Raw genomic sequence first — 14,795 nt, 5'->3', positions numbered from 1 at the left:
CTTGACAAAGAGAGGCAGATCCCTTCCCTCCCTGTTTGGCGACATAGTACATGGCGACTTGGTTGTCTGTCCAAATGAGGACTACCTAGTCGTGAAGATGTTGAAAAGCGTTGAGAGCCTTGAGGATCGCGCTGAGTTTCAACAGATTGATATGACACTGACGATCCGTACTGGTCCAGTGGCCTTGTGTATGGAGACCTTTGAGATAAGTGCCCCAAGCGTAGGTCAAAGAATTTGTCGTGAGGACCTTCTGATGGGGGAGGGGGAGGGGCGTTTGAAACAGCAAGCCTCTGGAGAGATTGGAAGAGAGCATCCACCAACGGAGAGACTGCTTCAATGAAGGAATGACTTATGTCGAGAAAGTGCAGTGTTCTCCCCAGAAATTTTTTCCAGCTGGGTGGCATGAAAAAGTAGTCATGTGGGGCGGGACAGGGAAATTTGGTGTTGGGGAAAATTAAATGTATACTATTTTTATTAGTTAATTATTATTATTTTCCAATGCTCAATATGACTTCCTTTTTTAAGGTTTGACACTTGTGCCAGAATATTTTTACTAAATTTAAGAAGTATCCAATTCTAGAAGTGAATAATTAGATATTCACCCTCTTTCAAATGGTATAGAGGTTTAAAAAAGGGAAATGCATTAATGAAGTCATTAGGTTCAATCTAGCCATTTATTTCTGCATGAATTTAAACAACTAAAAAAAACAAAAAGATAAATATAACTCATTCAGCCATACAAGAAATGGCTGTACAACACCTCTAATAATGTTTTGATCACTAGGTTCCTTCCTGAGGTCTCACTGAGGATGTGAAATAGATGCTATCCCCACTTCCAGACCTCTTCCACATAATTTATGGAGAGGTGTTACTGAGCCTTGAAGGACACCTGTGTGATTTATCTTTATCTGCTTCTTTTTTATTTTGCTATAGTGCACAGTAAGAGCTAGGGCAAAGCAGTATAGGTAAAGATGGAGGTAATAATTAGCAATGTATTAAAAGTATTTTATTTTTATTTGCTTAAAATGTCATTTAAAAGCTGCTTGATGATAATACAACTTTAATTTAATTCTTTATAATGTGTGTGTCTGTGTTAGAATAGGGTCATTAAATCCAGTGGTGTACCTAGTATATATGACAGCCAATGCTGATCATTTTTTAACAACTCCCTCCTCTATATAAAAAAATATATTTTTAGTAATAATCCATGAGTCACACAATAAGGGTGCATCTAGGAAAAGGCAGCATCTTAAACACTGCAGTGAGCACTAGAACACCAACACACGCATTGTAAAACTAAACAAACCAGATTCTACACAGTCAATTGATCCTGTAGTTGATGCTAACAGAAAGCCATGTCCTTTTCATACACACAGAACACAGATACACCCTCGCCCAATATGGAATAATCACAAACTAAAAATAAAAATATGTAGACAAAAGTTAAACTGAACCAAGAAACCAGACTCTGCATACAATGCAACACCACAGAAACAGTGACACTTGTCCCCTAATACTGTGCAAAATATAAAGACAGTAGATGTAAATTTGAAAAAACTTCTACATAACAATCACCACTTTACAAACTAACAAATATAAATAAAACAAATAATGAGAAATAAGAAAATACCATTTTATTGGACTAATCCATTTTTCAATTAGCTTTCAGAGGCCAAATCTTTCTTTAAGACAGTACAGTATACAGCTGTTATGGTATCCTGTCTTGACCTGAGGAAAGGGGTTTAGTCCCCCCCAAAATTGCCTTATTTCCATTTCCTATTGATAAATTTTAATCAATACAGTTACAATACAACTTGATTCTACAAAAAGCAACAAAAATATATTTTTTCTACCTTTTGTCGTTTTTGCTTTAGTCATCTTCTCTTCACTCTCTTCTTTCTATTCAGCATTTGTCCTCGCTCCCTTCATGCAACATCTGTCCTCTCTCTTTGCCCCTTCCACCCAGCCTCTACCCTCTCTCTACCCCTTCCATCCACTATCCACCCTTTCTGCCTTTTCCATTCAGTGTCCACCCTCTCTCTGTTGCATATGGTACCTTCCCTTTTTCTATGTCCCTTCAATAAACTTTATATCCTATGCCCTTTCTCTCCTTTGTATATGATTTATTTCAGCTTCACCCCCTCTCCATTTTTTGTCTCCACCCCTCCCCTATGCTCTGGCATCTCTCTCTTCTCCTTTCCTTCCTTCCTACCGCACCCCATGGTCTGACATCTCTATCTCCTTTCCTTCTCTCCCCCATCTCTAGTATCTGCCTCCTGTCTTTCCCCTTTGGTCCAGGCCTCTCTCTTTCTCTCTGTCTTTCTTCTGTGAGGAGATCATGTTGATCTTGAACACTGAATAATTCTTCCACATTCTCCATATCACTGTACTGTAGTCTGGTCCAGCAGACTGCTTTGGCACTATTACATGGGTAATAGTAAATTCATTAAGCATCAGCTTTCCACACAGAATGCCACAAGTCTCTATTTCTTGTGCTGTGTTTTAATATTCACATCATCTTCCCAATCCTTCTATTCTTGGAAGTATTGTCTTCTGGATTTTCCCGTTCTTGTCAAGTGCTTACTGCGAAGCACAGGATCCTGCACGCGACAGCAGAACAGCTTTGCCTCGAGCCGTTTCTAGGCAAAATGGGACGCTTCTCCTGCTCCTTCCTGCCTCAGTGAAGAGAAAAAGGAAATGCGTATTTTCACAGCTGGACTTCCCTTAACACCCCTTTCCCCTTCTCGCGTTGAGGTCTATTCTTGAGAAGCAAGCACAAGAATGACGCTTCTAGCTGGTGGTTCCTGTTAGTGGGAGAAGCTGGCACGGTCTGAACCCCAACGAGCAGGAGAGCAGAGTGAGAGCCATATTGGGCGCGGGCCATAGTGAGATCCGTTTTGGACCGCATGTTGTGCAGGGCTGGACTAAGGCAAGTTGTAAGCTTCCTTCCATTGCTGACCTGTCTTCCATAGGTCAGCGACGGAGGGAAGCTTACAACTCGCTGCTCCTGCTTGCTTCGAGCCTTCCTCATTGCCGGGTCCTGCCTTCAAGGAAACAGAAAGTAGGCAGGACCCGGCAGCGACGAAAGCCTGAAGCAAGCAAGAGCAAGTTGTAAGCTGACCTGTCTCCTGTAGCGAACCCATGCTCCGGGGCTCTAAAGTGTGCGTGCCGACTTCCCATGCTCCGGGGCTCTAAAGTGTGCGTGCCGACTTCCCTTCTCTTCCCCCCCTCCCCCCAGGACGTGACTTCCTGTTTCGGAGGGAAGAGAAGGAAAGCCGGTACACACATGTTAGAGCTCCGGAGTATGGGTTCAAGTCGCTTGCTGGCGTTAAAAACTTTAAAAAAAAGTCAGGCTCCTGCGATTCAAGCTGTGCCGAGTCAACCCTGTAAATCTCCAAGCCGGTGAGAAGGTTTTTTTAAATGTTGAGCAGCGGCGGCGGCAGCAGCAGCAGGATTGCGATCGAGATTATAGCTGGGCGGTCATCTAAATTAGCTGGGCAGAGCGCCTGGCTAAAAGGCCCTAGGGAGAACACTGAAGTGGGTCGCAAACCTGCGTCCACTGAGATGCCAGGGTCCACTGAGGAATTCTGAGGTGAAGTCTGGCAAAAGGAGTCACGTGTACTGTGAAGGCCATGTGACCTAGGAGTACCATCATGTGTCTCGCTGAGATGGAAGAGCGGGAAGACACTGTATGACAGAGTTGAAGAAGAGCTTCCAGACGATGTTGTGGAAGGAATGATCAGAGTTGGACAGTGTCCAGAACAGCTCCGATGAATTGTAGATTCTATGAGGGCTGAAGTTGGGATTTGGGAAAGTTGATTTCGAATCCCAAACTTTGTAGGAACTAGGTAGTTCATTGGGTCGCTGATATGTTGCATCTTTGATGAGCCAGACGTCGAGGTAGGGAAATACTTGAAGACCATGGTTCCTTAGAGCTGCTGCTACAACTACCAGGCACTTGGTGAACACTCTGGGAGATGAAGCCAGGCCGAAGGGCATCACTCTGTATTGATAATGTAGATTCCCCACCTGAAATATGAGATATTGACGGGAGGCTGGACGAATGGGAATATGAGTGTAGGCCTCCTTGAGATCCAGAGAGCATAACCAGTCTTTCTGCTCGAGAAGGGGATAAAGGGATGCCAGGGACAACCTTCGAAATTTTTCTTTGACTAAAAATTTGTTCAGAGCCCTGAGATCCAGAATGGGCCGCAGATCGCCTGTCTTCTTCGGAACAAGGAAGTAACCGGAGTAAAACCCCCTGTTGTTCTGTTCCAAAGGAACTGATTCGATGGCATGGAGACGAAGCAGAGCTTGAGCTTCCCGAAGAAGAAGGGCGGTCTGGGAAGGATTGGAAGGATACTCTCTTGGAGGAAGCTCTGGTAGAACCTGAGTGAAATGAAGAGAGTATCCTTCCCTGATGATGGTCAGCACCCAGAGGTCGGATGTAATTGTCATCCATCAGTGGTAAAAATGATGGAGACGACCTCATATAGGGGGGAAGAGAAGTCAGAGACAGAACGATGGAGGTTATGCTCTGTTGTAAACAGTCAAAAAGGCTGTGAAGCCTTAGGTGCAGCAGAAGGTTGAGATTTTTGTTGCTTCTGAGGCTGCTGTTTCTTAGGAGGATGGCGAGTGTAAAGAGCCGCCCTTGGAGCAAAACGCCTCTGGTAAATGGGAGGACGACGTGTAGACTTGGCAGGAGTTGGCTTGGGCTTAGGTCTGACAATAGAAGCAAAAGATTTTTCATGTTCAGACAATTTCTTTGTGGCTGCCTTGATAGATTCATCAAAGAGGTCATTGCCTGCACAAGGAATATTAGCCAAGCGGTCCTGAAGATTAGGGTCCATGTCAATGGTACAAAGCCAGGCAAGGCGACGCATTGCTACAGAGCAAGCAGCCGCCCGGGCAGACATCTCGAAGGCATCATAAGACGACTGAAGGAGATGTAATCTGAGTTGTGATAGAGAAGCAATGACTTCTTGAAATTCAAAGTGTTTTTGAGTATCCAAATAACTAAAAAATTTAGGTAAAAGAGTTATGAGGAACTCAAAATAAGTAATAAAATGAAAATTATAATTAAGGACTTTAGAGAACATCATAGAATTTTGATAGATAGATGCGACATCCGAATTTGTCCATAGTTTTCCCTTCCCTTCCAGGATGAACGGTGGCATAAACCTTGGAAGGATGGGACCTCTTTAAGGATGACTCCACAAGCAGGGATTGATGAGATAACCGAGTTCTCAAACCCTTTGCGATGGAGAGCTTTATACCTAGAGTCCAATTTGCCTGGAACAGCTGGAATGGTATAAGGGGGTCTCCAGGCATCTAGCAAAAGTCTGAGACAAAAGCTTGTGAAAGGGAACTTAAGTGACTCTGCCGGAGGTTGAGGAAGATGCATGACTTCGAGATACTCCTTAGAATATTTGGAACCAGCATCTAATTGAAGATCCAAGTCAACAGCCATCTGATGAAGAAAAGATGAAAAGATTGCTGATCCGCTAATGCTTTGCCTCGAGAAGGACTCGGGGTTGTCGAGGCAGCCTGTGTCGAAGATGAAGCTTCGGCAGGAAAAAAGCCATCAAAAGAATATGGAAACTTGGACGAAGCAATTGAAACCGCTGAATCCTCGAGGTTTGGAAGTGGAGACTTCGTTCTAGTAGAAGTAGGAGTGGGTCCGTGAGGGAAATTGCATGCTGGCAATGGCTACACTTCTTGAAGCCCGTTGCTGGCCGGGACATAGGAGGAAAAACAGCCGCCACAAAATCGAAGCCCATGGGCTGCGGCCGAGCAGCCTGCCCCAGCAGCCGAACAGAAGAAAGTAAAAAATTTTTTTAAAAAAAAGAAAGAAAAGGAAAAACAGTGATTCGTGAAGAAAAACCCCCCACAAACTGCGGTGTAGAGAAGGCATGAATTAACAAAGTTAAACGCAGAGAGTCAAAGATGGACTTCTCGGCTCCGCAGAAAACTGAGAACTGAGGAAACGCGCCCTACACTGGGCAGGAAGGCACTTGCGCATGCGCTGTTGACTCGAAACTTCTAGTTTCTTCAAGCAAGTCTGCTTGCGAGCTTCCGCATCCGGGCTCCGCTGATAACATCACCCATATGTGAGAATAGGCTGTCTGCTTGTCCTGGGATAATCCAGATATACAATGTCGACCGGGTCACCCTTGCCTATCCATCTGTTTACTCCCTCGAAGAAGTGAGTCAAGTTCATCAAGCAAGATCTTCCTCTGCTGAAGCTATGCTGGCTTGTCTTCATCAGATTGTGTCCGTCAAGATGCTCAATGATACGGTCCTTTATCAGCGCATCTACCATCTTTCCCGATACCGAGGTCAGACTCACCAGTCTGTAGTTTCCCGGATCAGCCCTTGAACCTTTCTTGAAGATCAGTGTAACATTCGCCACTTTCCAGTCTTCCGGAACCCTTCCCGATTTGATCGACCGATTGGCTATCAGTTGAAGCAGTTCAACTATAGTCTCTTTCAATTCCTTGATTACCCTCGGATGGATGCCATCTGGTCCTGGGGATGTATCATTTTTAAGCCTATCAATCTGTCGGCATACCTCTTCTAGACTGACCGACAACCCTGTCAGTTTCCAGTCTTCGTTTCCTGCGTATAGCCTGTCAGCTTCCGGTATGCTGGGTATATCCTCTTCAGTAAACACAGACGCAAAGAATGTATTCAGTTTGTCGGCAATGGCTTTGTCCTCCTTTAGCACTCCCTTCATTCCTATGTCATCCAACGGCCCCACCGCTTCCTTCGCGGGTCGCTTTCCCTTAATATATCAAAAGAACGGCTTGAAATTTTTCGCCTCTTTGGTTATTTTTTCCTCATAGTTTCTTTTGGCCCCTCTTACCACCTTATGGCACCTGCTTTATTGCTGTTTGTGCTTTTTCCAGTTTTCATCCGTTTTTGACCTTTTCCATTCTTTAAACAAAGTCTTCTTGTCTCTGATCGCTTTCTTCACTATTACAGTGAGCCACGATGGTTCCTTGTTCTTTTTTCCTCTTGGATCCCCTGTTAATATGCGGTATATACAGATTTTGCGCCTCGGTGATTGTGTCCTTAAAAAGGGACCATGTTTGCTCTAACGTCTTTACAGTGCTTATCCTCTTCATAATTCCTTTTCGGAAGTTCAGCGCCGTAGCCGTCATTCTGGATCAATGTTTCGTCCCAGTATCCAGGTCAAAGCAGATCGTATTATGATCACTGGTTCCCAGCGTCCCCTCTACTTCTACACCTTGCGCCGGTCCTCACAGTCCATTTAGAATTAAGTCCTGTGAGGTTTGCTACAATCGGCCGGCGATCCTCAGCAGGCTGCTTTGAAGAGGAGACCAGACGAAGGTAGACTTGTGAAGAGCAGTAGCAGCGGTTCGTGCCAGCGGGCCAGATTAAAGTAAAAAAAAAAAGGGGCCAACTTTTAATGCACCTCAGGACAGATTTGGCCCACGGGCCACAGTTTGACATGTCTGCCCTAGAGATAGATCTTCGGTGCAAGAGGATATTGCATCTGCATCTCTTGGTGGGCAGGTCCTGGTAACAGGATTATTTCCTGCATCACCAGGGTGATGTTCTCCTTTTAAGAGACCTCCCTCCTCCAAGGCAACACAGGGGCTGCCAGACTAAGTGGGACTTCTCTACAGGTCTCCTCTATGTACCTCCAAGGTCTCCCTCAGCTCCTCCTCCTCCAAAGTCTACAACTCTAGCCTCACGGGAATGGACTCGTTCTCCAAGAGCCAGGAGCTCTTTCAGTGAGCACACACAAAATTTCTTGCCAACTGGGAGATAATCATACATATGACACTTGGTGCAAAGACTGGATAGCTCCCTTCTTGCTGCTGGACTCCTGTCTGCATCTTAATACTGAGCTGCTTAATTAAATCCTATTACGCTACTGGGTAAGTTAGACTAGTATAGAGCACCTTAAGATACGAGGGTCATTTCATAAATAATGCACACCATTTATTTTTTTTTACGTTTTTTTTTTTCTTCAAGTATTTCTTTACAATTCTTCAATACAGTCTCCCTGCTTTGCAATGACCGAGTCCCAACGTCCGGGAAGTTTCATTATTCCATCAAAGACACAATTTTTGTTCTGTTGCTGAATGGCTCAGGTAACGGCGGAACACAAAACTCTTCCAGAGATGCAAAACGATGACCATGCATAGGTTGTTTCAACTTTGGAAAAAGGTCAAAGTCTGGTGGACTCATGTCTGGACTGTAGGGAGCATGAGGTAACATCTCTCAGCCGTATTCATGTAGTTTTTTTAATGACGACATTCCCTATGTGCGGGCAAGTGTTGTGAAGAATGAGTGGCCCAGCCAAGAGCAACTGAGGTCGGGTTTTGTGCATTTTTTTTGCAAAAAATCACGATAATACACTGCTGTGACAGGTCTTCCACATGGAACTTTGTCTGTGATGTTGATGTCTTCATGATCATAAGCAAAAATCATCATTTGTTTGACTTTTGATTGAGATCATCAAAATTTTTTTGGTCATGAGGAAGATTGAGCTCTCCACTCAATGGATTGCGATTTCAGCTCCGGCTCAAAAAGTCTAACCCACGTTTCATCAGTGCAATTCAGGAATGCCCGACCTTCAACATCAAATCTTTGTTTCAGAACAGCTGCATTGTCCAGGCGTTTCTGCTGCTGTTCAACAATCAAGAAGTGGGGGTCCCATCGTGCAGAAATTTCTCTTTTTTAAATCATTTGTCAGAATTTGGTATACTGATGTTGGTGGAATCCCTGTGGTTTCAGAAAGTTCCTCCCATACTGCACAACGATCTTGTTCAAGAGCATCATACATCATTCATCGATTGTTGATTTTGGCATTTCTGGTCTTGCATTATTATCTATGATCACTCCGAAAACGAGTTGCCCACTGAGAAACTGTACTATGGTCCACAATTAACTCACCATAAACTTCACGCAATGCACTGTGGATTTCTGTTGGGTTTTTGCCACGTAGGGTTCAATCTTAATGTATGACCTCTGATCGTCAGACACAGTACCTGAGACACCTGAAGCCTCCATTTCCCACAATTGTCACAGCCACACTATGTACAGTATAGAGCTCCTAAGCACACATCCTGCTGCTTCAAGTACAGACTTGAACGTGAAATAAGGTTTACTGCAATGGCATCATCCACTCCCCAATGTTGCCAACCCGTGCATTATTTATGAAATGACCCTCGTAATTTGTATGCTTTATTTAGTTTTTGAGTCTCAGCAAGTAGTTAAATGCAAATTATATATGTAGTTCACAGGCTGCTGTGAAAACACTCTTAAATGCCAACACTCTACAACCTCTCTTAGAACCAGGCTTACTGAGAGTTGGGCACTAGGCCAGCATTCATCACCTCAAGGGTCACCTGTGGAGTCTGATCTCAGACTTCAGTATTTGTTCTTGCACAAAAAGTGGCCTCACCTTAATAATGAAGATCAGCATTTTGCTATTTTCTTCTATTATTGGCATTCATTGGTAATGAAAGCAATTCTGCAATAATTCAAAAATACTCACTCACCTACTACTCCTGTGGTTCCATCTCCAATTTCATCATCCTGAGACTTGGACAGTTCCACCATCAGTTTAGCAATCTGATGATCCACATCCATCATACTGAGAATTGTGGCACCATCATTTGTCACAGTCACTTCACCATCTTTATCCACCATCATTTTATCAAGCCCTATGAAGCAATTCAAAACACTTAAAAGCAATCACACAAATATAAAAATTGAGTTATAAAATTATAGCTGGACTCACCAGTTCACTGGTGCAGTATGGTACCATATGCTGCAGCAGTAATACAGCTCTCCCTTACTATTCACGGTTTCCCTATTTGCGAATTAGATTATTCACGATATTTTTTCTTCTCTTTGTCTTGTTATTTTCTTTTATTTGCAGGCTGCCCAAACCTCCCCAGACCTTACCTGGTGGTCTAGCAGTGACGCGGGGAAGGAGCGATCTTCCTATGTTCCTGCCCCATGCAGAGCCATCATCAAAATGGCTGCCATGAGTTCCTGTTGTAGTCTCAATCCATTTTGATGACGGCTCTGAATGGGGCAGGAACATAGGAAGATTGCTCTTGCCCCGCGTCACCGCTAGACCACCAGGTAAGGTTCGGGGACGCAGAAGGGAGGCGAGTCAGAGCCAGCCCAAAAAATTATTTGCGGGCCAGCTCTGCACCTAACCCCCATGAATACAGAGGGAGAGCTGTACAACAAAAGAGGATGACTGCTACTAACTTGTTTCCCCAAAGAAGACAGTCTTATATATTAATTTTAGGCCCCAAAAAGGCACTAGGTCTTATTTTCGGGGTATGCACATGATCATCTCTCTCCTCCTCTCCTTCACCCCAATTCTTTCTCTTTCCTTTCTCTCCCCTACATATTCAGCATCTTTCCTCCCCTCCCTCGTGCAGCAGGACCCTTGCCCAGCTTCCCTTTCCTCCCTCCCATCCCTTGTGCAGCAGGACCCTTGCCAAGCTTCCCTTCTCTCCCATCCTTCATGCAGTAGGACCCTTGCTCGGCTTCCCTTCCCTCCCATTCCTTGTGCAGCAGAACCCTTGCCCAGCTTCCCTTCCCTCCCTCACATCCCTTGTGCAGAACCATTGAGTGAGCACCGCCCCCCCCCCCCCACAGCACCCGCCACGCAGCTGAAATAATCATCTTTCCCACCCTCCCATCGGAACCCTGCCGTGAGCCCTACTTGCTTCCCTAAGCAGCGTGGGGCTGGCAGCACTCTAAACAGACTGCTTTGGCCTTGTCCGCCCATGAATTAACTCTGCCGCATTACTGATGTCATCAGTAACATGGCAGTGAATTCATGAGCGGACAAGGCTGAAGCAGTCTGTTTAGAGTGCTACCGGCCCCACACTGCTTAGGGAGGTAAGTAGGGATTGTGGCAGGGTTCCGATGGGAGGGAGGGAAAGATGGGGATTTGGCTGCGCAGCGGGTGCTCAGCGGGATGCTCGCTTACTCAAAGGTTCTGTTGCACCAGGGATGGGAAGGAGGGAAGGGAAACTGTTGGCAAATCCCTGGACTAGGGCTTATTTTAGGGGTAGGGCTTATATTAAGACCTACCCCGAAAATCCTACTAGGGCTTATATTTGGGGAAACATGGTATAGCCCTAGTGACAAGTGTTCAGCCCAGTGGTATAAAATTTCTTGTGTATTTCTGTCTTATTTTCAGGTGGATTTTCACTGTTAAGTGTGTGTGTGTGTGTGTGTGTGTGGGGGGGGGGGGCGCTTTAATTTGAAACTGTCATTAAGCCTCTTATGGTTCTTTTAAAGATTTTGGACAATTTTCTTCACTCACCAGGTCAACTGTTCTGTTAAGTAGGAAGACAGGAAGTGAAAAAAAACCATAACACCCCTCTCCCCAAGCCACCAACTTGCTCAGCAAATACTATAGAGAAAGTCACTAAAAAATACTCACCATTTGGTCCAAGAGATGTTTTTAGTGTACTTGCTATTGCCTTTGCTGCCATTATGTGGGACTGAAAAACACAATTTAGAAGTATTCATGTTATCTACCCATATAGTATTACTGAAAACTCCTGAAAAAGATTTTAAAGTAACTGCAAAATTTATTTTTCAATTATCCTAGCAGCTAATTTTAGGTTTTAGCCCATTTCTTAATCCCAACTGCTATTTCTATTCCACTCAAAATGGATTTTAGGTTCAAACAGCTCGACAGCTGACTGCAAGAGCTCAACATTATTAAATAAGCCACAGTATTTCTTAAAAATAAGCATCTTCTTAACAGTAATGCATGCTAGGGAAGGCAAAAACAGTTTTTTTAAACTCAACATTCAAGAAATCATCAAGATTTTAGAGGGTTTGTAACTGAGGTTCATCAGTGACAATACTGATCACATTGATCTCACTTTAGTAAAAAGCCAACTACGAGGATCATTTCATAAATAATTTACACTATTTTCTTTTTAAATTTACACGTTTTCTTTTTTTCTCAAGTATTTCTTTACAATCCTTCAATATCTCCCTGCTTTGCAATGACCGAGTCCCAACGTTCAGGAAATTTCATAAGAACTCGTATAGCCTTATCTCTGTATTCTATCTATATGTACTCGATGACCCTACTTCTTGTCTAATACTCTGACTTTCTCCCTTTCTCTGATTACCTACATGTATTTGACAACTTTCATTGTAATTATTTCGCTGATTGCTCAGCTCTTCTTATTGTAAACCACCTCGAACTACTATGGCTTTGGTGGTATATAAGAATAAAATTATTATTATTATTATTCCATCCAAGACACCGTTTTAGTTCAGTTGCCGAATGCAGTATTCTCCCCAGAAATTTTTCCAGCTGGGTGGCATGAAAAAATAGCCGGGTGGGGCGGGCTGGGGAAATTTGGTGGTGGGGAAAATTAACCCCCTTCTTTTACTAAGCTGCGCTAACATTTTTAGAATGCGCACACTCCTGCCATCGCTCGGACTTTATGCCCTGTGACCCGACCCTGCAGCGGGAGACCAACCTGAGCGTAGCAGAAGGAAATACAAGCAGCCAACCAGTTGGACAAGGTGCGCTTGGAAATAGGACGCCCCAACCGATTAGGATTGAAAGATATGAAGAGTTGAGGAGCCGTCCAATGAGATTGGGTGCGTTGGAGGTAAAAAGCTAACGCCCTCTTACAGTCAAGAGTATGAAGCGCCACCTCCCCAGGATGAGAGTGGGGCTTAGGAAAAAACACCAGAAGAACAATGGACTGGTTAAGGTGGAAATCCGAAACCACCTTAGGCAAAAACTTTGAATGAGTACGAAGGACCACCTTGTCATGATGAAAAACAGTAAAAGGTAGGTCCGCAACCAGGGCCTGCAGCTCACTGACTCTGCGAGCAGATGTGAGAGCAATCAGGAACATGACCTTCCAAGTGAGATACTTCAGATGAGCCTTATCAATGGGTTCAAATGGAGGTTTCATCAATTGAGCCAGAACTACATTAAGATCCCAAACCACCGGGGGGAGGTCTGAGAGGAGGATGAACATTGAAGAGGCCCTTCATAAAGCGGGAAACCACCGGATGGACAGAGATCGGTTTCCCATCAAGCGGCTGATGAAAGGCAGCAATCGCACTGAGGTGGACTCGAATAGATGTTGATTTGAGACCAGACCGAGACAAGTGCAACAGATAATACAGCATGGAAGACAAGGAGGCAGACAGTGGCTCCATGTGCTGCGTAGCACACCACGCAGCAAATCTAGTCCATTTCTGGGAGTAGCATTATCGAGTGGAACACTTCCGAGAAGCCTCGAGAACATCCCTCACCGACTGAGAAAAACCGAAAGCGGGAGTCACGAGAATAGGAACCATCTCAAATCCCCATCTCACGTGGAGAGTAACCATCTCAAATCCCCATAGCTAACACCACACACAAACATTCCACAACACACAGAAACAAGACCAAGAACAGAAGAACTCTAAAAAAGTTAACATACACCGAAACCCCTATCTCATTAAGGTATATTACTTGAACGCCCGGTCCGTGAGAAACAAGGCTCAAATCATACACGACTGGATCGAACAAAAGAATCCAGACCTCCTATTTCTAACGGAAACATGGATGGTCTCCGATACAGATGTCATAATGAAGGAAATGTTACCGCAGGGTTACAAAATCGTCCCACTATCTAGAAGCTGGAAAAAAGGAGGAGGTCTAGCCATAATCGTAAATAAATTCTTCGATTTTAGCAGAATAGATTTTAAAACTACAGAAGAACTGGAAATCCTAACTTGCAAGATCACTAACACCGAACTGGAAGAACCATTAATTGTGACATTATTCTACATCCCCCCCCCCCAAAATGGTCAAGTGCTAAAGAAGACTTCTTCGAATTCAAGAAGACAAGAAGGAGCAGCTAAGCTGGAAGGAGGTCAGTTGAGGTAACTGGGATCCCCAGGCTGACTAGAAAGGCTTCCCTCTAACATCAGCTCTGACATCGGAGGGATGACCTCGTGTCAGCTTTGGCAGAAGGGGGCCACAACAACAACGGCTCACGAAGGCTTCCTTGAAGATCAAAACATTCAGGGAAAGGGGTTTTGGAGGAGGGGACCCTAGCTCCAGAAACCCTTAAAAAAATTCTGCTCTCCCCCTTGATTTCCCCCATAGGGAACAATGGGTTTTAGTCACTGTGTTTTGTTAGTATCTGCCTGTGTCAGCTTTGTTGCAGCCTGACTGAACAGGGAGGACTTTCTGCCTCAAATCCTTGTAGGAAACAGTCCACAACTGGAGATCTTTCGGTCACCAGTTGGATTGATACCAACTGAGGACTCCACCCCACAGATCCTCACAATGCGATGGGGGAGATTAAAAATGCAGCTGGCTCCCTGAAACCCAAGACTAATAAATCAGAACGCGAGCTGGTTGAGCTTTTAAGAAGCACAAAGCAGGCTTGCTCAACAGGTAAGCCTGGGGGTTGCCCTGTGAGCTGTAGCCCACTCTTGCAGAGTCTGCAATCAGTCCCAGTCAGTGGCCCCAAAATGGGGTCCACATGGCACTAAAGCCTCCCGAAATGGAAGAAAAATACCCAAAAATAACCGAGAACACACAAAAACATAGAAACATAGAAAGATGACGGCAGAAAAGGGCCACAGCCCATCAAGTCTGCCCACTCTATTGACCCACCCCATTAAGTCTGAATGCTAATGACCTAGTTCCTTTACTCGACCCTCGTAGGGATCCCACGTGGATATCCCATTTATTCTTGAAGTCGAGCACGCTGGTGGCCTTGATCACCTGCACCGGAAGTCTGTTC

General features: G+C 44.6%; 1 protein-coding gene across 1 annotated transcript in view; it reads right to left on the bottom strand.

Annotated features, from left to right (window-relative positions):
* CCT5 (chaperonin containing TCP1 subunit 5) overlaps positions 1 to 14,795 on the bottom strand; it is a 145,781-nt gene that overhangs the window by 123,452 nt on the left and 7,534 nt on the right. Inside the window, exons 2-3 of the mRNA XM_033929813.1 lie at positions 11,453 to 11,513; positions 9,537 to 9,701 (exon numbers count right to left, since the gene is read on the bottom strand). Coding sequence (XP_033785704.1) covers positions 9,537 to 9,701; positions 11,453 to 11,513 — 226 coding nt within the window. The remainder of the gene's footprint in view (positions 1 to 9,536; positions 9,702 to 11,452; positions 11,514 to 14,795) is intronic.

This window comes from Geotrypetes seraphini, chromosome 2 (assembly GCF_902459505.1).
Source record: "Geotrypetes seraphini chromosome 2, aGeoSer1.1, whole genome shotgun sequence".
Taxonomy (NCBI): Eukaryota; Metazoa; Chordata; class Amphibia; order Gymnophiona; family Dermophiidae; genus Geotrypetes; species Geotrypetes seraphini.
The sequence above is the reverse complement of the archived record's forward strand: the minus strand, read 5'-3'. Positions and strand labels throughout refer to the sequence as shown.